Below are 25899 nucleotides of genomic sequence, written 5' to 3'. Positions count from 1 at the left end.
CGGGGCGGGGGGAGCGGGGGCGCGGCCCGGAGGCTCCATCCCGCGGCTCCCGGCGGCAGCTGCAGGACAGGCACGGCGCAGATGGAAGCGTCACCTCGCACTCGACCCCTCGGGAACGCCGGCCCCGGCGGGACAGATGTGCCCGCAGCTGGAGGCTGCACCCTCGAGGGCAGGTGCGGGGCACGGCCGCGCTCTCCCAAGGCCGGGAGGAGCAGCGCCAGGAGCGGGGCCGGCTGGCCGAGCGGGCAGGCAGGAGCCCCGGGCGAGGGGCCGGACACTGAGGGCACTGGCACGGGTCTCTTCGGCAGCGGGGAGGTGCCTGGAGGCAGCAGGAGCGGCCACGCTGTGCTGTGGCACCCCCGGCGTGTTTGCCGCACCTGGCAACAGGTCTGGCAGCCTCAGTGCAAACCTGCCGAAGTTCACCAGGGCTGCAAGCACTGCAAAGGGAATTTAAAAACAGCATACACACGCCTTCCACAGGCACAAAGGAGGGGAAAAAATACATCTCAAGGTTTCAGGTCTCTCCCCAGAAGGACAAACCCATTTTTGTATCCAGCTATGTCTAAGAAGAATTTTATCTTGGGTGGTACTGCTGCTACTCTTCCTTACTGTCCTGAGCAGGTTTCTCTCCCCTGCCTCTCCTCCCCAAGCTTTGCAGGCTATCTGTGCAGGTTGTGCTGTGGACAGAAGTGGACAACATCAGTATTTTTAGATCTCAAGGCTACTTCTGTACCTGAACAGAAGAACTTTCTTTATTCCCTGTGCTCGCAGTGCCTGTCTGTGACAGTCCTGGATGGCAGGAGTGGCACTTTGGCAGTTCAAACATCCGGTCCCATCAGTTCCTCACACCGCAGAGCTGACTGCCATTGAGGCGATGTATTAGTTCTTGGCCAAGACCCAGGATGTCAGCTGCTCCTCCAGAGAAGAGCAGGCAGAGCCCTCCAAGGCATACAGTCCTGCTCATACAGACTCTCAGGAGTCTTAGGCTCCTGCCAGAGAAACTGGAAAGAGATGTTACTCCTGGACTAGAGTGGAGACAAGCACACACCTCTAGGGTCACCATGTGCAGGTAAGCTTGGGGCAGCCTCTTGAGAATGATCCAAGTGTCCCCTTTGCCGTTTGGATGCACAGACTGAACTGTATTACATGCAGGACACAAGAGTCACCAGCATTCATCCAGGGAGCTTTGATGTAGCTCCATCACAAAGCACAAACCCCGCCTACCAAAATGTGATTTCTCTGCAGCATGGCTGTTATTTGGCCTCTGACCTGGGACAGAAAGTAAGGATGCTGCCTTTTCCCACAGCCAGATCACAACCACTGCAACTCACCACTGCAGCTTGGATGCCAAGCACCAAAAGCTCACCCCTTGTGACCTGACCTTCAGTCAAGTCACCAGCGTGGCTCAGGCTGGCTGGCAGAAGACCCAATTTGACCTTCCTACCTGCACTACTGTCAGTCAGGTCGATTCCATAGATGCACAGCAGAGCACAGGGCCCCTGGGAGAGTGCATGCACATCTGCTGCAAATTAGGAGACAGCACTTCTGTCCTAGCCAGCATCTCTGCTCACAAGGTATCTGCTGATTTTTCTCCTTCAAATTGTCCAGCTGACCATCAGGTTCACTTCAGACCAACTCAGCCTTAAAGGAAACCTGAGGAGAGGTTATGTGCTCAGAGAAGTTTTCCTGCTCCTCTTCCCAGCTGGTCTCCACCCAGATGCAGCTGTGATACCAGACTGCTCTTTCCATCAGCCATCCTTCTCACTGCTCTTCCCACCTCTGCCTCAAATGGCCATATTTCCAGCTCCATTTCTTCATATCCAGGTGTGTTTTCTATTTTCAGACCTTTCAGACAGTTCCTCTTGAAGCCATTCCAGCTCCTTCTTTGTGCAGACAGAAGAGACATGGAGGAAGGGAATTTTCTCAAGCACCAGCACATGGAGCAGGCAGTTCTGCTTAAAATCCAAGATTAGCCATTTCCAATCCACTTCCTTCCATCACCATCATTCCTGTGACAGGTAAAACAGATATCCTGGCCACCACAGAGGAGCAGCCTCAAACCCAGTCTCTCCAGCTTTAATTTACATTATTCTACTCAGGCTAGAAAAAGCTGGACTGAGTTTACTGTCATTCTGGCTTGTCATATTGTAAGGCACAGGCTGCTGTTTTCAAAAAGTTTTTGCCATGTGTGAGCCACCCCAAGCACTGAAGTTGTATTTTTTCAAGACCAGAAGGTCCTTGCCAGAAACGAGAACAATTCAGCAATACCACGAGCTGAGGCACTTCTGTCCCAGATCAGCCCCACTGCTGAACCTCAACAAGGAACTGCATGGCTTCGTGCACTTCCCAAGTCCTGCTGGTTACTAAGAAAAGTAATGTACCTCGTGGAACTCTGCTAAGATAGAGGTTCCAGTAAGTGGGTCTACACAGGAGCACCAAGGAGGATGGCAGGATGCACAAGAACTTGACTCTGTGTCCTTGCTAGTCATTAGATTGCTAAGTCTAGTGTATTTAATACAAGTTCATGACTTAGCCTGGAAGTCATTAGCCAAGGGTCCATCACTGACAGGAGACCCAAGCTGAGCAGTTGTTCAGAACTCTGTAGCTTTCTGCCCTATCCACCCTCAGTTGAAAGGAGCCTCTATGCCACCCAGGGAGCAGCCCAAAGCCATTGCTCTCGGAGCAGCAAAAGGCAACTGCTCCCTCTGCCCGAGCAAAGGGCTCACACCGTGCTCACTGTGTCAGCTCAGGTATGGCCAGCTTGCCCTGAGACACAGAAAACAGGAGCCCCCAAACTGGCATCCATTTCATGCTACTTTCTTTACAACAGCCTCCAGCAGTCCTCTGCTGCTTCTGAAACAAAGATGGTATCTTTACTAATGGTTACTGATGGCTTCTTTCCTCACAAACTGGCCACATCTTTCTGAACTCAAACTGTTAGCACCCACAACTGAGGAAGAACTTGTCACAAAGCTAAGCAAGGCATAGACTTGTTCAATCTGCCATCTTGTACTTTAACCAAGCATGCCCAATTCTAAATATTAATGAAAACAATGAACAGTCATTCCCTACTTGTCACACAGTTTTACCCACCTTTATCATTTCTGTTGGGAAAAGATGCCAGAGTGGATAAATCCCAGCCTACTTACAAGGTTTCCTGAAGGAAGCTTTTCCTTTATCTTTATTTGGCTGGCCTGATGTGTGTGTCATTCCCAGTGCCACTATCTGAGCTGCACTTCTTCAAAAATACCACCATCCATATCCCAGGTACTGAGAGAAACCTTGCAAATGTGATCTTCCTCACCTCCACAAAGCCTTCTAGATCACTTAAAGAGATGTAGCCTCCCCTCCTTTTGACTCTTTACCCCCACAGATCCAGCCCCAAAAATTCCATTTACCAAGTGAAATAATTTGGATGACAGCAAAAAGAGGGTTAAAGACATTTATAAAAAGTTTTATTTACAGACCTTTCATTGCCTAAGCATGAAACTCTCCAAATGACAGAAGTCACAATTTCTGTAACCTATGTGTACAAAGTGCATGTCTTTCCCCTTTCTTCTCTCTGTAGCAGAAGATGGGGGTAGGGGAGTATCTCTTTCTTTATACCTTTATGCCCCAAGACAATGGGAGTAACAGCTGGGTCAGACTGAAGGGAACAAGACCTGTTGATGACCGGGTTATCCACCAGGCAGACTATGAATAGTAGTTTGGAATAAAGTAAGGTTAGGAAAAGTGACTCTTTGTTTACTTGTTCAGTCTGCCCAGTGGACTCCCTGTGGAAAAAGAACATAAGATCAATGCCCCAGGGAATGAGAAAGAAAGGTTATTCAGCTATTCATTACATTTATTCACAGACTCAATTCAACCACTTCAGGTTTCTCAGGTACATTTGACTCAGTTTCTATTCGCAGCCCTGTTGCTCTGGGCTCAAACACAGGCTCCAAAACTGAATCTGATTATCCTAGTGGGAGACAGCTCCTGTACTCCCCAAGCAGTTAGTTGCATAAGCTCACATATAGCCCCACACTATCCGTGTCAGGCAGGGATGAAAGGTTTTGGACAGCAAATGAAAACAGTGCCAACAGCAGCCCATTGCACAGAACAAGCTACTCAATCTAATTCCTCTTGGAAACAGCCTCAAGAGAGCATCTCCTACAGTACCACCCTCCCTTGCACTCTTTGGTGGCAGGCAGAGGTGCTCTGCCAGCACGTGCTGACCTGACAAGTAACAGGACCCAGCAAGGAGTGTATGGTTAAGAGCCAGGAAAGCTACACAATCACCTCGCCAGGCTACAAAGCACCAGCCTGAATGCAAGTGGCAACGAGGAGCAGTGGGCAGGTACAGAAGTTCACTGTTGGAAATTCAAAACACAGATGCCAATACAGGAAAGAGCGAACGGAATGGACACTGGACTCTGAACTCGAGGAAGACTCACTTCAAGGAGCTGATGTGTAATACATCCTCTATCAGTATGAAGCACTGCAATGGCTACACACCAGACAGGCTCCATTTGAGAGCTCTCAATCAGGGAAGGAAATGCTGTGGAGTGCTGGGCCCAGGTGTAGCTTCCTTATTACTTGGATCAGATCTATTCTGAGATACTGCTTTGCTCATATCAAGGCATGATCTTTTTCTCTGAGGAATTCCTCCTTCTCAGAGTCACAGAATCAACTAGGTTGGTAAAGACCATTGAGATCATTGAGTCCAACCTATATAACCTAACATCAATATGTCAACTAGACCATGGCACTGAGTACCACATCCAGTCTTTTGCTAAACACCTCTGGGATGGTGATTCCACCACCTCCCTGGGCCATCCATTCCAATGCCCAACCATTCTTTCTGTGAAGAACTTTTTCTTGATGTTCAACCTTAACTTCCCCCAGTGCAGCCTAAGACTTTGTCTTCTTGGCCTGTCTCTAGTTGCCTGGGAGAAGAGACTAACCCCCACCTGGCTACAACCTCCATTCAGGGAGTTGTAGAGTTCCTCTTCCCCAGATGTCAAACAGCTCTGAAGCCACCCATTCCAGGCGATAGCACTATGACTCACCTCACAGTGGCAAGGTTCTTTTGCAGGGAAAGTTTTAAGTGCCTTTCAAGTGTATCTGTTCTTGTGCTACAGCTGACCTTCATTTTGTTTCCATCCCACACAAGCATTACCTTGATTTACTCAGAAAGCATTTTCTTCCTCGTCAGCATAATGAAAGAAATACTGAATTTTCCCTGTTCTCTCGTAGGATGGGTACTCTATTTTTGACATTGTAGCAGCTTCCTTCTTAACTCCTACTATAATTTGAATTAATCAACATACATCACTACCAAGTACTATTGCTGAGAAAGGATGCTCACTATTTCTGAGATGTGCAGATGCTGATTCCTACATCAATGCATCAACTCATACACACTGAGCCATTGTCAGAAAACAAAGATACACCTGGGAGTGAGCGAGTTGACAGAATGTTCTTGCCCTCTTCAATGTGGGCAGATTTTGGGCATGGCTGAGAAGAGATTTATTTGGCTCTCTGGAGACCAGAAAGCCAAATATTCCCAAGCACAAGTAATGCAGTGCCCTTGTGTGGCAGTTATTGGAATTACACAGTTATATGAGAGCCTGGATTTTCTGCTGCAGATCACAAGTTCCAGTCCCTCTGTGACAGCAGTTCCTACTCTTCTGGTCACCTCTTCAGCACTCTCTCTCTTCACTTGCAAGGTGCTTGTCGCTGGCTGTAGGAGAAAGTAAAAGAGAGAATTTGCATTGACCTCCCTTGTCATACTCAAAAGTTGGCAGAACATGTGACTAGCTCCTTGCCTCCTGGGACCTGCTTGCTCTCCTGCTCTAGCCCATACCCTCACCAGACGGGAGAACCTGGCTGCGAGCCCACTCTGTGGAAGGAGAAGCAGCCTCCCAAGAGCAAATGCACCAACAACTGTGCTTTGTGACAGCTCCAGCAGCAGGGCACCGCTCTCCAGCGGACAACGGAGCTAACAGTGTCTTACACAAAATCCAAACGACCACTGCCATATTTCTGGGCTGTGGAATTACACTTAGGAGCCTTGCACATCCCTCCACAAGGAAGTCCATTTTGTTCATTAAAATGGTGGGAGTAAAGATTGAGCCTTATCAGCTTCCAGAACCAGGTAGTTTAAGCCAGATCACACTAGGAAGTACTCACAATCACAAACTCTTTCCAGAGATCTCTGAAGCAGGGAGGCCTGTCACTTTGGCTCGTTTGTACAGTTCTTCAGGACATGGCTCTTCTGCTCCCTCGTGTTTGCGTTTTGGAGAAGCCTGGTCTGCTTGAGACAGCCTCACTGCTGGAGAAGGAAGAAGAGTCACTGCAATGGTTCCCCTGTGTTTAGATGGCCTCACAAGTGCATCGAGGCCTAACCTGCCACAGAGCTGGGAGAAAGAAGACTGCACAAGCACAGAGACATTTGGTCACAGCCTCCCTGAAAGCTTTTACCAAAAATTCTTTGTTAAAAGCAGAATTAAGTCACCCCAAACACAAAAGTATCCTCCTTTGACAGGGAACAACTTAATTATACCTGATTAACCCTACAGCAAATTGCAGTTCTCCTTTAAGTGGCTGCATATGATCCCATACAGGCAATACACAAAATTCATATTAATGAACTCTTATTCTTCAGCCATTTTAGACATGAAGGCTCACTGGGGACTTCTGAATAAAGTGTAAAGGAATGTAAATGTTTTCCTAGCTACATAGGCTCTTCTTGTTAGAAAAGGATCCTCTCCTGCCTATAACCTTTAATGTGACATGCAAATCAAAAGCACACAAATAGCTCCAACTCACCTGTACTGGTGCTGCAGCCCTGCCCTGAAGCCGAGTCTGTGACTGGGCCACTGAGATCTTCCACACAAGAAGGGACGGATGCCAGCAAACCTAGAGAATGGCAAGAGGATCTGAGTTAAGAAACAAAGCACAGCGGGCTGGGAGAAGCTTTTCACAGAAATACTTCAGTGATCACCAAGCAGCACAGCCATATCCCAAAGCAGGAAGAGTTCAGAGCTGCACTGACCCAGTGCTGACTACAGCCACACACCGTGATCCAGCTGTCCATTTACTTAGAATACTCTGCTTAGGTTTTCTTACAAAGTGAAGGATGGACCATTGGTGGTATATAGATGGTGCCATGCTATCAGCAGCTCTCAGACCAAACACTCCACTCTTAACTGTCCGAGAACATAATGGAGCTCTCCACGGAAACCAACTGAGCACATTTGGCAGGCACTGCTTCCTCTTGCAAGGACAGGCCAGAGAGACGAGTAATACCTATTTTAAATCATGACCTTTCCTCCCAGCATTTTATCTCCTATTAAAGACACAAACTTTTGCAATTGCTGGTACTTACAGAGGCCCCTATAGCGTGACAGCTGCTGGTAGATCTGCTTCATGCGCTCGATGTTCAGTCGGCTGGTCTCTGCGTGATTCACCATGGGTTTGGGGTAGTCCACCCCAATGATGCACTTGGCTGCCTTCTGCACAGACTCTGGGGCATTCCATGGTTCGTAGATATATCGTGAAGGGAAACCCTTTAGTTTGGGCAGATACCTCCTGCAACACAAGCAAAAAGCAGTGTAGCACACACAGTGCACAAGAAGTGCCGTGCACCTGTGAGCCACTGATTCATTTCAGCTTACAGATGCAGAAACAAAAATCAGCTCTAGTTAACATCACTTACTTCACATAGTCACCACTGGGGTCCGTGCGCCGTCCGAAGCCCACAGGACAGTAACAGTGGAAGAACTGCTGGAAGAACGCGCTGCACGAGAGCCACATCCAGCTGCCCGCGTTCACGCTGAAATCTGCATCCAGCAACAGCTCATCAAACACCTGCAGCAATTGGAGGAAAAGGCACTGAGACCTTCCCTGGGGAGGACTTTGTGGCAGTAGGACCCAAGGTGCTATTTCAAATGGCAGGCACTGAGCTGTGAGAACAGAGCAGCAGCACAGAGGTGATCTGCTGGCTGAAGTCAGTTGGCTGGTCAATGCATCTCACTTCCTGACACTTTCACTTAGGGAGGCATGGTCTGCTCACACTGATAAACTGCTGGCTTATCTCTCATGCAGCTACAGACTAAATCACTACCTAGCGTTGCAGCAAGCTTTGGGTATTGATCCTAGCCTGGCAGGCATAACAAGTGTAAAGCACCAACCTTGGGAAGGAGAGGATGCTGCACAGAAGAATATGCACCAAAGCAAGAAGAAAGAACCTCTCTGAAGGTCCCAGAGCACACTACCAGTGAGAGGCAGAAAGGTTTCAGCAGTAACTCACTCACATCCATGCACAGATGCTAGACTTTAGGCAGTGCTTTCAATTATGCTCTTTGTCAGCTTTGTGACTAGATGCTCCTGCCTCCACTTTTTGTGTAGGGCAGTATGTACACTGGGTAGGTTCAAACTGTCTGTCCTTTCAGATGGCCCAAGAGAAGGGTCTTTTACCTCTTTCCTTGAGAGACTCTAGACTCAGATTTCAGTCATGGAGCGCTCCCTGACCGGCACGGTGATGGATTTTATAATGAGGAAAAAGCTCAGGTTAAGAAGTGACATTAAACTTGCAAAGAAAACAGATGGACTGAGAGAATTTTTACAAACTCACCTCCCCCCCCCCCCCCAAACTAAAAGGCCCCCAAAACCCTAGTCTGTATTTACCAGTGGGTCCCAAACACATTTAGTTATGGTTACTTGAGGCTTGTGACACAGTCAGGGCCTTGCAGAAGGCAGAAAGAAGTCAGGTTGTTGGCTGGCCAAAAGCCTGCTAGCAAATCCTCTCTTCCATGCACCTTTCACACATGAAGCAAAAGCCATACCTGTGTGCCCATCCTTGCAGCAAGTGCCAGGGAGACTTGTTTTTCCTTGTGGCCTCCTGCAAATATCTGAAAATGGCAGGACTCACCCTGACTCCTGACTCCCAGCTGATCCAGAGGTCACCCCTGGTCAGGAAGCAGGCCACTGCGTGTCTGGCCAGATGGTGGATCCACCCTTCTTGTCTCAGTTGGGTCATGATTGCATCAATCCAAGGGAAGCCTGTCTTGCCCTCTGCCCACTTTGCCAAGGCTTCAGGGTTCCTGTCCCAGGGGATCTGTATGCAGATGGGATTCCCCTCCATGCGATCAAACTTTGGGTTGTTGGTGGCTGCGGTGTAGAAGAACTCCCGCCACAGCAGCTGTCCGTACAGGGAGAGGGGGGGTGTGCTGTTCCGCTTCACCTGTGCAGAGGGAGCATGGCTGGTCACAAGCACACAAGGACTGCCTTCAGGAAGCTGAGCTCTGAGGCACCCATGCACTTACACACATTTCCCAAGTCAGCTACTGACCACTGCCATAAAGGAGCTCAATGCTGGATTGCCCCTTAGCAGAAAGCCCAGATGGTAAAGTCAGAGCACTGACAGAGGTCACTCAGTACAATGGCAAGTGACTGGAACAATGTAAACCTAACTGTAAATGGCTCTACATGGCTCATAACACAGAAGTCCAGACTGAAGAACAAGGTACCACCAGATTTAAGGACTGTGTGAGAGCATACAGGAGAATTACTTTCTTACCCAAGAGCCTCCTCTTGTAGTAGTAACAAACTTGGCCCAACAATTAAACACTAGGGAGGCAACTTATCTTTTGCACCAATTCTGGCTCTGGCAACCATCATGCTATATATGTTCAAACCCCACCTGCCCTCCAGGTGAATCTGTTGTCTTACCTTCTTATACAGCTCCCAGAGACGATAGTAAAACAAGCGGCAGGACAAGCAGCCAAAACGCAGGTAGGGACTGAGTCCTGTAGGGCTGGCCAGCAAGGAATTGGCATTCATCCTTGGTCTTTCGTAATTTGCAACCCATGCCTAGACAGATTCAGGAGAAATGAGCCAACAACCCCTTGTATTTGTGGGATGCTGCTAAAGGCAAACCTCTGTGCAGGTGGTGAGGCCACTCACATCTGACAGCACAGTCTCCTTTATTTACTTCCAACCACTGCTGGGAGAGATCTCCAGCAGGCAATCCCAACCCCATGCACCATTCAAGAAATGCAAAACCTTTGCTCCAGGATTTAAACCAGTCAGTTATTTTGCCCAAGAGGATTAATTTGCTTTGCATACAGGAGCTAACAACCTGGAGGGTTCCTAGGGATACAAGCTAACACAACTGTTTATGTCCAGGTATGTTTATCTCATTTCACACACTGAACAAGTAAGCTGGGAAAATTCAGATGCTTTTGTGAAGCATTATATTGATCATTTATTCCCTCTTCAGCAAAAGTATTTATGCTTTGATTTCCACAACTGACATCAAGCCACCCAGCTTGATGGATTAAAGAATTACAAAATGGTTAAAACTGAGCCATGCTTTGGCAGCTGGGTCACCTTTCATTACTTTGAAATTGTTTGCGTTGTGCACTATAATCAAGAACACCAGCCCCACTGAAAAAATCTGATTATTTCAACAAGGGGCTCAAGGAATGCCAGCCAGTGAGACACCCTGTTAAGATGCTGATGGACAAGGGGAAGGCATTCTTTTGTAAACATGTACTGGCACTAATACCTAAGGTAAAGCTAAAAAGAGATGGTGTGCAGTGTGCAGCAGGGACCGAACTTAACAAGAGAATTCCCAAGTTTGCACTCCTCTAAAGGAAACTGAGAAGTAGAAACAAGAAAGAGTCCAATATACTTCAAACAGCAGCATAAATAATATACTGCTCTAAATTTTTGGACCTGAGGAAGCCCACAAGCTCCCTGCTCCACACAAAACCGAAGACCACAGGAATATGCCAACAATAGCACACATTCCTTTCCACAGGTGAATGTTATGACTACTGCTAGGAAGAGCAGGGAATGGGGTAATAGGCAACCCTACATTTTTCATTTGGAGACAGTCTGCAAGAAACACCACTTAAATAAGGGATTACCTTTCTTTCCAAGTGTTTATCCAACCGTGCCAGCGCTTCTGTCTCCCCTCCTTGCCAAACTGCAGGGGCAAGACCATCTGTAGGAAAGCCTGAGAGAAAGAACTTTGTAAGATTTGAAGCCATGCCTAGACAAAGGGCACAGATACAGGATTATGCACGAACAACAGCAAGACAGTACATACTACAGTTGCCTAATGTAGCTTACTTGCTGCTCTAATCCTTGTACAGAAGGCAAATCATGTAGAATATAGGAGAGCCTTCTCAGGACGCTGCACTTCAAGGGCCTCTCCCTGCAATGCTTCAGGCAGCCTTATGGTGACTTTCCCCATTGCTCACAGCCAGCATTCTCTCTGGTGTGTCAGCACTACCCACAGGGCTATGCTCCAAAGGCCAGAGCAGCTGGCAATGAAACATCTGCTTCACAGCTCTGCCTTACAAAACACCTTGCCATCGACATCAGCAGCTCACTAGATAGCCCAGCTGCTCCTGGTGAGGCTCCTATTCTGCTGAGGCTGGTGCTGGGGAAGGCCCTGGATTAGTGCAAAAGAACCACTGCAAAGGGGAAGCAATAATGCAGTCCCCCTGCAGTGCTCTGGGCAGACAGAGGAGCCTCCCCTGGCAGCAAGCAGAGCAGTATAAGGTTACAGGTAGTCTCACATTTGGTTAGACAATAAAGAAAGCAGACCCATGCAGGACTGCAGCCCTTAGAATACTCCTGTTGTGAAGCCCCATGCTTTTACAAGACTGTTGAAGCTGTGCCTTAAGGTACCAGGAGATACTTCCTATAAAGCTGGTATGGAGCCTCCAGTCACAGGCACACAGACAGTACTCTGCATTAGTCCTTTCTCCCCTTGCATTTAGACTCATTTCCCTGATGTACGTCTTGCATTCCTCATGCCTCAGCTATTCATTCTCCTTCTTCAAGTCTTACAGGACTGTAAGGCACAGAAGGATGAGTGAAAGAAATTTTTGTAGTATCTTTTGTCTTGCTAAGTTCCCAAATTGGTGCTGCTTGGCAATAATGGAATGAAATTATCAAAACGTGGTACACAGTTAGTTTACCTCTTCAGGTCTGTTACACAACATGCCTGAGCCTGCAGTAGGAGAAAAGCAGCTGGTGAGGACACGAGATCCTAGTACAGTGGTTACACGCTCAGCATAGCAGAGAGCACAGTGACAGATGCAGAGCACTTCAGAGCAGTGCTAAAGGGGATGCTGGGCATCAGCAGCAGTGCAAGGGATGCCAGTGTGTTATCACAAGGCCCGGCACTTGCTGAAAAAATTAGGGCATGCTATGGCTAGAGGCAGCCCATGTCAGGTGAGAACATGTGCCAGCCATGGGAACAGTTCCACTAGATCCTGTTTCAGATGGCAGTAGTCTTTGCCTTCACTCTTGACACATACCCAGCTCTTCCAGGGATGGGACCCCATAGACATCGTCATGGTTTTCCTGGATGTCCACTTTACATGTTTCCATCTGCTGACTTATTACAGTGCTCACTGGCTTCTTTGGGAGCTCCATACGGCTAATGATGGCCTGGAAGCGCTTGTAGGTGAGGGGTGGCTTGTGGCCATTCAGCTCAATTATTCTGGAGATAAAATAAACAAGGTGAAACAACACAGCCTCACTACCACAGACGACAAGGAAATGACATCCAAACTGGACCCTGCTGTCTCTGCTCAGGATAGCCCTTCACTCTGGACATAGAAATCCTTATAGACGTACATTTCACTTGATGCATCCCTCAAAGGGACATTAAAATCAACCGAACAAAATTCTAAAATACAAAACACCATATACTTCCTCATCTCCATAAGGAAAAAGAAATCCCTCAAAACAGCTCCAGCTGAATCAAGCTGAGCATCATATCTCTCTCCTGGAGCTCCTCATCAGACCCCTATAGGAAATCTCTATCTGATTACTGCCTGTCTCCCCAAGGTGGCAAATCCTAGACCTGCATCCGGGTCCCCTGACACCTTGTGATATCCTAATCTGATTCTGACCATACTTCCTTCTTGTCTGACACAGAAGACTCAGCCTGTTAGTGACCTCTCCTCCACCTATCTTGGATGAGACAAATCCCAGTTTGCATCATTCCTCTCTCCCTGTGATTAGAGAGATCACTATCCTCCTCCATGCCTTAAGGTCACGAGCAGCCCTGTCTCATGGTACTGACCTGTGTCAGATCACACTATGGAAAAAGACAGTCAAGGTTCTCCATTCCTCTACTTCACCAAGCATCCACAGCCTACTGAGGCTATGCAGTCTTATTTTTCCTGGGACAGAGAGCTTTGAGAAGCCCCCTAGGCAAGGTAAACTTCCCCAGGCTGAAAGATGCAATTTTTAACCCCTCTCCTGTAGGAGCAGAAGGAGTTAACAGCAAAGCCGACAGCACAGGGATCGCCAGCATTACATAAAGCTGTAATAAAGCAGGCAGGCAACCCCACAGCTCACACAGGAGCCGCAGCCCAGCAGCCGTCCCCACCCATGACAATCAGCAGCTTACGCAAGGGGCCGGGCTTGCAGCCCAGCGTTCCTTGGCGCCACGTGCCGGCCGTTCCCGGGCCGCACGTGTGCCGGGGCGGAGCGACACGCGGCCGGCACCGCACGTGTGCGCCCGCTCACCCCGCACAGAGAGCGAGAGAGGGACAGAGCCAGCCCTCCGCGCACCCGGCCGGCGCAGGCGGAGCCTTCCCCCGGCCAGCACGGCCCAGCAGGTTAAAAAGGAAGCCTCCCGCAGCCTCCTCTCGGTTTTCTGCTTTTCAGTCGTAAACACTGGGCGATAAAGGCATGAACGAACAGGGCAAGGAGGGAGGGAAGGCCATCGGGATGTGCACAGAGTGCAAAGTACTGGACATTTTTAGTGCCAGGCTAAAGCAGACACGGCCACGGTGTGGGCACAGCACTCTGACATAGAGCCACAGAGACAGATATATTTACATTTGCCTTACAGCCAACACGTTCAGTCCTGCATCACCACACCAGAGCGCATCTCCTCTGCGTTCCTGCATGCACTTTTTTGCTGTTTGCCTCCATGTTCCACCCCAGAGATGGCAAGAAATGACAGAACTCACGAATACTACCCTCCAAACAAGACCAGCCAAAGATCCCCAGAAAATCAGGGTTTCCACTGGATGAGAAGTGAGGCATTTCCAGTTACAGCACTCTAGAGAGGCTCACTTGTTTCCATAGGAATTTAGAGCTTGGAACAGAAAATGTGACAAACCTGCACTGTGTTTGCCCTGAGGTGCCTGTGATGGAGGCACTTCTTCCACACTGCCTCCTTTTTCAGTCCTGCTAAAGCTGCCGTTGAGTCCGAGATACACAGCATTGTACAAGATCCACAGCTAAAACTTCTGTGGACAACTAGCTAATTGGAGCAAATCACTGTGACCAGCAGATGGATGCTAATGTCTGTACTTGAAATCCTCAAGGATGTGAATATGAGTGAAGTTACCTAGTACTGCTCCTGAATTCCTAAAGACTTATTGGATCTGGGACACAAATATTTTAAGATACGACTAGGACAAGGTGCACATTTCACAGCACCTGACACTGTCATTATGCACTAAATATGGACCTTTCACAATACTGCCAGGAAAAGAAGTACTGAATATTGGGTATTGCACAATATGGGATATTATACTACACTTACTGAATATTGTAGTACTGTTCAGCCTTCTGTAAAAAAAGTTGTACAGGAAGCTCCCCAAGCAGGAGTCCTTTCCTTCCTCATACTGACCTTCTAATCCAGGCCACACACTTTCACAAGACTTTCAATGACAAAAAAAGGGGGCTTCTCCCCAGGATTTAATGCCCCCCACTTCACCCATCTCCCCCAGCCCAATTTGCCACATACAGCAGTTGTTCTAGTTTTCTTGAGTGGAACAGAGAATCACTGTATTCATCACACAGAACCTAACCTCAGTTAGTGAGCACACCCAAAACTGGCTGTGCTACCAAACTAGCAATATGCTGCCCAGCACTATCTGACAGTAGTATCTTGATGCCAGAAGTTATGAAGGTCTGTTTGACCATCAATCACATTTCACCTCAGGAAAGCAGGCAACCCAAACCTGACCAAACAATTCCAGCACTGCTAGGATTATAAGGTATCCTACAGTCAGTCACCTGTGACAGCAGAGTGTCTGCAGACTCGAATTCACACCCTCACAGGTGTCAGCTTCTGAATCATCTCCACAGCCGTGTCCCTGCAGGATGGCTAATGGGCTTAGGAAAGCTGCTGGCCTCAAACACCCGACACCTCAGCTTGCTTGCAAACCACAAGGCTGGGTTCTGGCAAGGGACTGAACGTGCTCCCCCGCTTCCTTATGGGAGGAAGAGCTGGCTGCCAGCACTCGGCACGCAGGCTGCCCAAAGCACCCCAGTACCAATTCACATGGACTGTTTCGTTAGCGTTGCCAGCTTATGCAATTGCTCTGATCCAAATCCCCGCCTCAGAGAGCTCATGGAGGGCTCTGTCTAGTAGAACAAAGGCCATTTCTACAGATTCAGAGAGGAGATGGAGAGATAACCAACTGATCTGTCCATCCAACAGACACTGAACAAAGAACAAGCAATTCGACTTCCACAGAAACACATACTGAGAAGATGAGAGATGAAGAGGTGACTTGATGACAGGCTGGGTATCGGCAGTGGGGAAAAACACCTGACACCAGAGCACCATGCAAGACAGGAGAGGATAACAAGATGTGGCAGGCAGAAGTTTGAGTAAACCTTCTTAGAAATAACCCACCTTTTTGGCATAGTGTACTGAACTGCAGAAGCACCAAGGCATGCACGTTGCCCCATGCTTGGTTCATTTAAGTTAGCACGTGCTCCTAGGAGAACACATTCTACTGTCATCTCAGCCTTAGGCTAGAGTATGTGAGGAAAAGATGATCCTGATGTATGCTGCAAGCACACAAGATCACAGTGTTCTTTTCCAACCTAAACCACTCCCGCTGAACAACCCAGCCTGCCTGGGATTACAGAACCCACAGTGCTGACCGTCAGCAAACACACTACAAAGGATTTAGATCCTAAGGAGGAGAAAACAGGCAGATCCAAGGAAGAGACAAAACAACCTGTCATCTGGAAGTTGTCAGACAGAATAACTGTCAAGTAAAGGCTTATGAGCAGGCTCAGCTGACACCCAAGAAATTATCTTTTCTGTCTGACTTCTACAATCTGAACATTGCTCATCTTGATTGGGAATTCCCAGATTTTCTTAGGAGTATTTACCAGCACTGATGTTCATTTTCTACACCCCTCTCCTTGTTTTGGGGAAGAGGAGGTGAAAGATGCTCTGATAATCACATGGCTATGCTAGCAGTGCAAACAAAGGGCACATTGTAATCTTCCTGTTGGGTAAAACTGGCCAAATTCACAAGTCAACTGAACAGGCTCTTGGAAAATGTTTACAAGAAGCTGGTCAAGGTGGTACCAGGAATACACCTCAGAGGACATGAGTGGTGCTGGATTCATTTATGTAGGAGTGAAAGATTAGTCTAAATTCTTTGAAACAGGGCTGACAGTCTTATCAGAAACCTGATTAAAGAAAGATGAGAAGTAGGATGCCACCACCAGGTATTAACACATGCTAATTATGCAGGAAAAACATTAGGGTGAGCAGAGGGACAGCACATACCAAGGGTCAGAAGCTGGAGGGAGAGAGACTGAGACTTCCAGGAGAAATACAGTATCAAAAACTGTATTACCACCTGCTGAGAAATCTCAGAGATACCAAGAAATGTCAGAGTAACCGGACACCTCAAGTGCATCCACACAAACTGGTTATCTATCACATCCCATCACCTGCCAAGACCCAGTTTTCTATTTGCCATAAATGACTGCTCCATGAAACAAGAAATCAAGAACCCACAAGAAGTGTTAACTCATAATCTAGTCTTAAACAGTGCTAAGGTGTAGCTGCAAATGTTAGTTATCACTTGCCTGCTCTAACTGTGACTTTAGCATGCATCAATTTAACAGCCTCCCAGGAGCAATAATACCATACTGATGTGAAAAACTATTTCAGAAAGATCACAAGAGTCAAAACAATTAAAGAATAGTATCAGCTAAGACAAGAGAGGCAGAATTTTTTGGAAAAATGAAGACAAAGATAGAAACCCACCAAACTTTGGTAGGTTAAATTAAAAACCACAGCCTTCTGGCATCTCTGAATCAAAATGAAAGTTTGAGAAACCTTTTAAAAAAAAGTGTAAGTGGTAAAAAAACCCAATCAAAACCATCCCCTTTACAGACAGTCAAAGATATTTATAGGCCCAAGAGGTGATCAACTCCTTAAAGAAAGGAGAGACTGTAAGAGCACAAGAAAACCTTTGCATATATTTTTGCAGGTGTATTCACTATGGAGATATCTGTATTCACTATATCATAGGTGTATTCACTATGGAGGTTATGACTCTTGGGGTTTTTTTTACAAAAATGTATCAGATGCTGTGACACATTGGGAGACCACCAAAATGTGCACAAAACAATGCTATGCTTGAAAAGCTTGCCAGGGCCACCAAATATTCACCCAGAAATGGTAAAAGATGTCATGAAATACACAAGCTAATAGCTGCTTGCTGCATGTAATATAAAACTGTCCAAATACTATGGGGGAAAAAAGAAAGTACATACCACTCCAGATTCTAAAAGCATTTCAGGGGCATCAGAGGGACAAATGAATAGACTGATGTGAACATTAGGCAGATGGGTAGAAAACACTAATGGAAACAGTGAATGCATGGATATATGCAATATGTTGGAGGGTTAATTTGGCCTTGGCAAAAGGGAAGTTGTGCCTGAAAATCTATTAGAGACATTTGAGCCTGGGGCAAGGGAGATTTAGTTGATATATCCTATGTGAATTTTGAGAAGACATCTGACTAGATCCCTCACTGAAAAAATGTAAAGAAACCACAATAATTTACAATAAAGGAAAAGGTTCATGCAGACAGAAAATTCTTTGATTTACAGAATTAGAGAAGGAATCTATTTTTCCAACAGGAAGAGAAATCCTACACAGAGCTGAGCTAGGGCTTGTGCTGCTCAATAATTTTTACAAAGTATCTGGGAAGGGATGAAAAAGAGCACGATGATAAAGATTACTGACGCAATAAGCTATCTGGGATGGCTAAAGATAAAAGGCAACTTAACAATTTCCCTATATACCACATAACCAGCTGCCAAAAATATCAGATGAAATTGCAGTGTTGGTCATGTTGTTTCTCCATATGCAATCTTTAACTTATTTATACAGTAGCAGCCTCCCAAATAGCTATGACCGTTCTGGAAGGAAGCCCTGAGACATCAGTTTAATATTTAGCAGCACTCAGAAAAAACAGAAATAATGCTACTGTTAGGAAAAGACAGGACACATTATAGCACTCTAAAAATCCATGTTGCTTCTACATTTTGCACACTCGTTGTCATTTTCTCCACTGCTCTCCACCTCTAGAAATACCTGGAAGTATAAAGAAAGTAAAAAACAAGAGATTTAGAACAGATTCCACCTGAAACACTCCACTTTGGAAAAGACATAGGTGACATGAAGAAGACTGTGATGGCCATTGACATTGGAGGGGTGAGGATGTAATAAACTTTGGTAATAAACATGGTCTTCTAATGCAGAATTAGAAAACAGCACCTGCTCATGAGACAGGTTCAAGAATCCTCCTCACTCAGAGACAAGCATTTCCACACAGTATGTGCTAACTGCAAAGCTCCTTCCCATAGGAAATTATGGATGTTAAAGATTTATAGGAGAAAATCTACATTCAGCATTACTGGCACAAGTCACATCAGAAAGAAAAGGGGAAAAAAAGGGGGAGAGAAAAAAAAGCAAGCAACCTGTAAGAATAATACTAAAACACTGTACTGACTTTGAAGTCCAGCATACCTTAGAGTCTTAGCTGAAAGACTGTCACTACCATTTAAAATCATATGTATATAGAGGGATTATACATTTAAGTAAATATATAAAATCTCAACATCAAAACAACACACACAGCAAACACACAACAAAGACAAAGCATTCAGATTTTAGAAAGAGGAAAGTTTGCTCCAATCTACCTTGCTTTACTTCTTCCAGCTGTCCTGACACATCCATCAGTTAAAAGCCCTGCTTTCATAACCTGTTTGAGACAACAGCTCAACTACCTTTATTACAATGAAGCAAAAAAAAAGCAGTCCATACATTGAGGACACACTCAAGGAGAGCAATCAATAGGACACAGCTGAGCAAATTAAATGACACTCAAGTACAGAGTTTAATAAGCTTGAGGCAACACCTTTCTGTACATTCACGTCACTGTCAGCACTTTGACGTGTTCTAATCGACAGTGGAGTGTGCCAAGTAATCCTTGTAGGCTCGCTCAGGATGACAGTGATCAGTGTAATGGAACAGACTGAAGTCTCTGCAGACACAACAATCCCAGCCTAGCCCTGGCAGCACCTCTGCCCTTTCTCTCCCCGTACCTGTCCAGGTCATAGAGGGTGTGGGAGTTCTCTATCACCACCTCCACACCAGCCTCCTTGGCCAGTTTGATGATAGCTGCATCCCTCTCCTTTCCAAAAGGCTCCGAGTCATATTCAAAGGTGAGACGAGTGACTCCCCATTCCTGCAAGAAAAACAATACACCCAGCTGTCAAACAGAAGACTATTTCTAACCAGCACAATTACAAATTAAGATTTCAGAATTCCTAGGCAGTTTAAAGTTCTGGAAGCTTTGAGAGTGTTGCTGTGAGGAACAGCAATCTGAATTTGAGATAAGCAAAGAAGCAACAATTTTATCAGCTCTAGCAAACGTCAGATGTCCTATGCAAATTTGTAGATATCAGGTTTAAAACATATCAGAGGAGGTTCAGCTCTTGTCTATTACTGTTCTTAGATTTCAGCTCAGTTCCTGAGCCTACCAAAAACACACGTTTTGTTGCACATGCTGTCCTGAAGTAACCTTACCATCCTCTTCCAGCATTTGCAGAAAAAGCATTTCAGAAAACTCTTTCAATAGAAGTTCTGTTCAAGCCCATGTGTTTTTATGTGGTGACATTAAGTAAAACCAATACAGTCTAAATTGCTCCTGATATCTCTTTAAAGACATCACATCATAGGAAACCAGTGTCCATGCCAAACAGAAAGAAACAGGAAATTGCAGGACATAGGACAGTAACTGAGTAAACCTTTCTGGTGTGCACAGTAGAGTATGAGACTGCAATTCAGATTTAAAGTCCTGCCTTTTTGGAGTTATTTTAGAATTATAGAATGGTTGGAGCTGGAAGGAACCTTAAAGGTCACTTCGTTCCAACCTCCCTAGTCAAGCCATGCACTTATTCTCATCTTCATAGCTTTAATAGATCCCTCACAAATGACATGGCATAGGCCTTATGAAAGAGCACTCAGACTCTTCCAGGCTTTTCTAGAGCACAGACTGTTCTCAAAGTCTATGGCCTAGTTTTCCTCAGGAAATGAATCCTATGAGAAGAGGTTTAATGGTTTCCACAGCGACTCTCCCAAGACATCCATCAAGCAGAGCATCAGCCCACAGACTTGTTTAGCAAACACAACCAGAAATCTACAGACATTTAAAAAACACCCTCACAAACTAAGAACCACATTCTGCAAGTAAGACAGTCTAAATCACCCCTGTATATACAGGAGACTTTCCTACTTATGAGACAGAAGCAAAAGCACAAAGAACAAATGTGGTAGTTCCCTGAAGGCCATTAAAAACAATGCCAAAGATGGGGAAGGGGATTTTTGAAGCAGAAAACAACTGTACTAGCCACCTACATTTCTAAACTTGCAGACTCAGCCCTGAAATTAATTTTAGGAAGGAAAGAGAAATTAACAAGTTATGTACCAATGAATGCACATCTTAAAGAGATCCTCCACACATTTTTCAAAGTAAGAACATGACAGCATCCATAACTCAGAGCAGGGGTCAGACAGACATTCCAGGCCCTGCCCTGCTCCTATGTGACTTAACAGCTTCATTTTAAACTTTTCTTTCACCTATAATAAAGCCAGGAGCAACTGGAGGACTTGGAAAAGATGGACTTGGTCTCAACAGAATACACATTACTACATTGAAAGAATGGAATGAAATAAAAAGCCATTAGGCTTACAGGGATTGTAAGTAAGCATCCAACACTTTAAATTCAGGCATTTCCTACAGTTTTGAGAAGGCTACTGCTCTGTGTGATGCAGTAGTACACAGGAAGCAGAGCACAACCAACTAGGAAACCTGTTACCTGTATGACAGTGAATTGCTGCAGATATACAAAAGTCATGACTGACGGCTTGCCTCTTATTATCTAACCTAGAGCAAAGAAAAACTGTAGGGGAAAAACCACCAAAGGGATTGTGAAAACACTTCAGTGAACAAACAGTGCACTTTTATAAAAGAGGTAAAGCTACAGATGTTTATTCAGAAGAAGTGAGACAAAAAACTTCTGCAGAGGTTAATACATTGCTAACAAGTACACTTGTCATGGCATCCGTACACAGCAGTGCCTTTGCAGTGACTTTTAATGACAACATAGCTCAGCCACTGGCAGAGAGAGCAGAAATTACATTAGGCCTAAGTACTGCAGTAGCAAATGTGACATAACTCTCCTCTTCACAAAAGCTGACAGCAAGGCACGAGCTGCTGCTAATTCTGTGTTCAGTGCAGCAGCTCTGGAGAGGCCTCAATCCCCACCAAAACCATTATCATGTAAGAGCATAAACTTCCCTCTACCTTCTTCAGCTCTGTTACAGTACATCTGAGATACTCATCAGCTCACCTGCCCAGACAAAACAGACTGCAACAAACAGCAGCTCTGGCTGATTACACAACCAGAGTCTCCAAACTTCAGAATCTGCCAACTAGTTTTTGTTCTTTAACCAAATGAGCATTCTTCTCCAATAAAGTTTTAATTATCCTGTGAATACCCTGAACTAAAGAGGCATGAACTACTATTAGCTGGAACTTACTTGCAGATCAAAAGATAAAAATAATCCAGACTCTGAAAAGGCTAAAAGCACATAGTTTGTGTCATGTGTTAAGATGCAGAAGCCAAAATAAGTATCAGTGCCCCTTCTCATCTGCACAGTGCAGTTCCTCCTCAGTACTAACTGCCCTCCTCCAGAACATATCAGAACCATTTACAGAAGGAGGGTACATATTCAAGTTCACCTCTCCTTCTCTGGCAGCTGGTCTACAGTAGGATTTGGGGGACACTAGTTCTGTCAACCATATGTAAGGCACAGCATACATGACACCCCCAACTCATATGACTATTAAGAGCCATGGTTTTTTTGTTTAGTTTTGTAACACTATCAAAGACATTGTCAAAAAGCTTCAAAAACATTGGGAAACACAATCTTAGAGCAGGATGGAGAAGAATGACACTGTAAGAGAAGCCCTGATATTCAAGGAGATGCTCTTGTTAGCCCTGACATCTGCAGCAGTGACATATCATATTAGAAATGTACCCCACTAATCCATTATTGATCACCAAGGTAACTGCATATTCCATGTCCTACACAGTACATCAGCAGGAAGCTTGCATCCAAGCTATATCCTGCTGCTGAGATGACTAAACTGCAGTCTTGAACAGAAAAAGAAAAGGAAGGTCAGCTAACATAAAAGCTGTTAAAATTGTAAAATTTTAACACAAAATCCTACTTGCAATTCACATACAGATCAGTGTACTTTCTTCTGCTGTCTGTAAAGGTCTATGCAGCAGTCTTCCTAAGTAAAAACTACAATAAGAAAATTGCTCTCAACAAAGAAGGGTCTGTGTGTCACAGTGCAGCCCTGTGAGATGTGACTTACAGAAACAAAGTTCAAGACCACCATCCAAAAAGAGAAGCTTGAGCACCCTGATAGTAGGTTACACCCTACAACTACATTTCTTTCCAAGTCTGAGTTCAGGTGCAGATCTGGCTCCCAAGCTGGTCCTTATAGATAGTAATTAGTTAATTGTAGTTAAGGAGGAAAGTTTTTTATAATGAAGAACTAGTTATAGTTACAGAGATGCTGAGAGAGTCACCAATTATTAGGGAGTGAAAGCAGGTTTAGCACCAGGTTACAATTTATTTTCATTACACTCCAATAAATTATTCTCTTACTTTAAAGAGTCTTGGGAAGACATCTGTTGGCTGCCCTCGCACGACAAACAAGCGAGAGTTCAGTTTCCTTAAACTGTTGTCCAGATCTTCCAGGGACTGGAGAAGAAATCTGCAGACAAGAAACAACAGCAGTGTCAGTCAGATGGGTTACAGCTAAAAGGCAAATGAGAATTTGCATGGACCTCCAGCAAACCTGCATCACCAAATCAAACTGGAAGTTTGGACAAGAACCAGAAAACAAGAATTCATATTTACCTCTGGTCTGTCCAACAACTTTTATGAGATTGCAGCACCAGCCAGCTCCCATTCACTCATATGCAATTTGTGCTTGTCCAGATCTAAGAGGCTTCCAGGATGTTCTTTCCACTGCAACCTACTTCCCACATTCTCCCTCAGAGGTGGTAGAACACCCTTGTCACTTCTTCTCTCCACATTACATGGAGAAAGCATAAACCACATAATTCCCTACTGTACATTTTTTCACAGGTTTTGGGGTAAAAAGGGATTTTGCACATGAAACAGAAAAATTTTGATGCATTACTCCAGGGAAAGTAATGAAATACTTCAAGAACTGTGCAGGTTTTGCAGTTCTAGCTATAAATACACCATGTCACAACAGAGAAATGGACTCTCCTAGACCATCAGTAGCACAAGACTGAGCACCAAGATCTCCCGAAGCAAGAATCATCTGTACTTTGAATAACTGCAAAGAGAACTGCAATTCGCCTTGCACCATGAAGGCACAGAGATGAGAGCATACCAAGACATTCTTCTATTCCCTCTCACCCTGAAATTCTAAAAAGCCATGTAAGTGCTTTCTGCATTTAATGGTATGTCTTATTGATCCCCCACTAAGCTATAAACCACCAAATGTGTAATATTTGCTTTCCCAGTCACACATCACCCCATCTACACAGTAACTTCACTTTGTTTTATTTAACTCTGTAAAAGACACCAACTTTAAAACTTCAGTGTCCCCTCAGCACCTGGCACTGCTGGCAAACACATAACCCTTTGTCACTGAGCCTGCCAGCCCTTACCTTTCTTTCCCTCTGTCCTCTATGCCCACTCTGCAGTGTGATCTGCCAGAAGTGCCTCAGCCCCATTCAGACCCCTCGCAGGCAAGGAAAGCCAAGCTACTACAACTGCACTGCAAAGTGGCAACTTCTCTGTCCTCAGCTGCACCACCCATAATGGAACCGTGAGCTTCCAGACAGAACAAGTTCGCCCTGCACTTCTGGAGAAGGGTGCAGGTTCACAGAAAGACGTGCACTCTGTCACAAAGGAGAACACGCAGAACTGGGTGCAGGTAACCTAAACAAACCACTCCCTGAGGCACAGCCCACTTTCCATTTGTTAAGTACAAGCATCAACTGTCTGAGGTGTTCTAAAAATTTTAACACGCGTTAGTCCTATATGGCTCGCACATGCTGGGCAGTTAAATAGCAAGGGTTTTTCGACTTGATAACTGTTTCCCTCCCTTCACAACACTGGTGGAAACAAACAAGGATTTAACAGATCAGGAGTTAATCTGTTGTGCCACCACTTTGGTTCTTCCAAATGAGGACAGTCAGCAACAACAGCAGCAGCACGTGAAAGGCATTTCTGTTTGCTGCTGCCTGCAGGAAGTCTGGTCTATGGCAACACCAATTCAGATTCCTACAACAGAATTCACAATTTTCTGCACTTTGAATGACTACACTGAGGTAACTTCTGCACATTTACAATTTTTAAGCCATCCTCTGCTGTGGGATTCTAGAAGCATACAGATATTACCCATACAACCCCATTCCTTGAAATGAAGCTAAGGCGCACAGCAGAAGCAATCAATTACAGCTACAGTTTCCCTAGTGCACAGCCCCGTGACATTCCCAAGAGCTCTCAAAGCATCTTTGTCAGGTGCGTGGCTGTCGACTTCCTCTGAGGGGGTAGTGGGAGATCCACTTCACTTGTATGCAGGGGAGTCTCGCCCGGGAGCATCCCTATCTGGATTGGGGTTCCAGATGTTTAGGCTGCTGAGACCTGACACAACAGCATTATGTAATGTCGCTGGCTACAGGTACGTGAGGTCTTGATCTTTGCGCAGACGAGACTCATGCTATACACTTTTCCATTTGCAGAGATGAGGAAAAGCCCACTCAGCTTCACCTCTAGTTTCTCAGCAGCAGCCGATGTGTATTTCGCTAAAAAAGCCGAGCGCCGGGCGGAGCGGGGCTGCGTGCGCACATGGATACGCGCCCGGCAGCCCAAGGGCAGAGGGGAGGCGTGCTGCGCCCACGGAGCTGACAACGCCTTGCCCTCGTCTCTAAATTCAGGGAAAAGGGTTTCCCAAAGCCAAGCGTCCATCGCTTGCTGCTCTCATACACTCGCCGCACTGATAAAGTCTAATGACATTACATAAAGTTGAAGGCATCCTCCCACACAGTCCGGCAGAGAGAAGCGCGGCGAGGCCGAGCGGACACGGCACAGCCGCTGCCCTGCAGGAGGGAGCGGTGTCCGACACGGACGCGTGCGCTGCTGGGCCGCACCGACAGGGCCCAGGCCGCGCCCCGCGCTCCGGTGCCGCGGGAGCCCCGTCCCGCACGGTCCCGCCCGCGGCCCGCAGGCCCGGCGCCACTCACCGCCAGCGGTTGATGCCCACGGCGGAGGAGGCGGCGAACCAGGGGTCCAGGATATAGATGCAGCGGAGGGACGTGGCGTCCCGCAGCGCCTCCTGCAGCGCCGGGTTGTCGTGGAGCCGCAGCCCGCGGCGGAACCAGTGCACGGAGCGGCACAGGGCCGGCGCCGGGCCCAGCGCGGCCGCCGCCGCCATCGCCGCCGCCCGAGCCGCGCGCCCCGCCCCGCCCCGCCGC

At 46.4% G+C, this 25899-nt stretch overlaps 1 protein-coding gene and 1 long non-coding RNA gene across 4 annotated transcripts in view; one reads left to right on the top strand and one right to left on the bottom strand.

Moving 5' to 3' along the window:
• The window catches only part of LOC135303229 (uncharacterized), an 8598-nt gene extending 4491 nt beyond the window's left edge, over nt 1-4107 (top strand). Inside the window, exon 2 of the long non-coding RNA XR_010364707.1 lies at nt 60-4107. This is a non-coding gene — a long non-coding RNA (uncharacterized LOC135303229). The remainder of the gene's footprint in view (nt 1-59) is intronic.
• On the bottom strand, nt 3429-25899 carry CRY2 (cryptochrome circadian regulator 2). Of its 3 annotated transcripts, none has more exons than XM_064424728.1 (12): nt 25669-25899; nt 23048-23156; nt 19408-19550; nt 12324-12508; nt 10920-11008; nt 9718-9858; nt 8918-9229; nt 7703-7854; nt 7373-7575; nt 6814-6903; nt 6175-6316; nt 3429-5725 (listed from the first exon to the last, which is right to left on the bottom strand). In XM_064424728.1, the coding sequence occupies exons 1-11, from the start codon at nt 25857-25859 to the stop codon at nt 6177-6179; spliced, it is 1755 nt and encodes a 584-aa protein (XP_064280798.1). In that variant the 5' UTR covers nt 25860-25899; the 3' UTR covers nt 3429-5725; nt 6175-6176. The 3 variants fall into 3 exon arrangements, with proteins under 3 accessions (XP_064280798.1, XP_064280799.1, XP_064280800.1); XM_064424729.1 differs by having other exon boundaries at nt 6175-6313; XM_064424730.1 differs by lacking the exons at nt 19408-19550; nt 23048-23156; nt 25669-25899 and adding an exon at nt 13097-18386.

Source organism: Passer domesticus, chromosome 6, assembly GCF_036417665.1.
Source record: "Passer domesticus isolate bPasDom1 chromosome 6, bPasDom1.hap1, whole genome shotgun sequence".
Taxonomy (NCBI): domain Eukaryota; kingdom Metazoa; phylum Chordata; class Aves; order Passeriformes; family Passeridae; genus Passer; species Passer domesticus.
This window is presented reverse-complemented; position numbering and strand designations above follow the sequence as displayed.

What these genes read in the sequence shown, in the direction of transcription:
- CRY2 (XM_064424728.1), bottom strand. Translation starts at nt 25,859, where the DNA reads ATGGCGGCGGCGGCCGCGCTGGGCCCGGCGCCGGCCCTGTGCCGCTCC. An exon ending in TCTTCCCAAGACTCTTTAAA is followed by an intron (nt 19,551 to 23,047) that starts GTAAGAGAATAA and finishes TTTTTCTTGCAG; the next exon opens with GAATGGGGAGTCACTCGTCT. An exon ending in GGGCTGCAGCACCAGTACAG is followed by an intron (nt 6,317 to 6,813) that starts GTGAGTTGGAGC and finishes TTCCTTCTCCAG; the next exon opens with CAGTGAGGCTGTCTCAAGCA.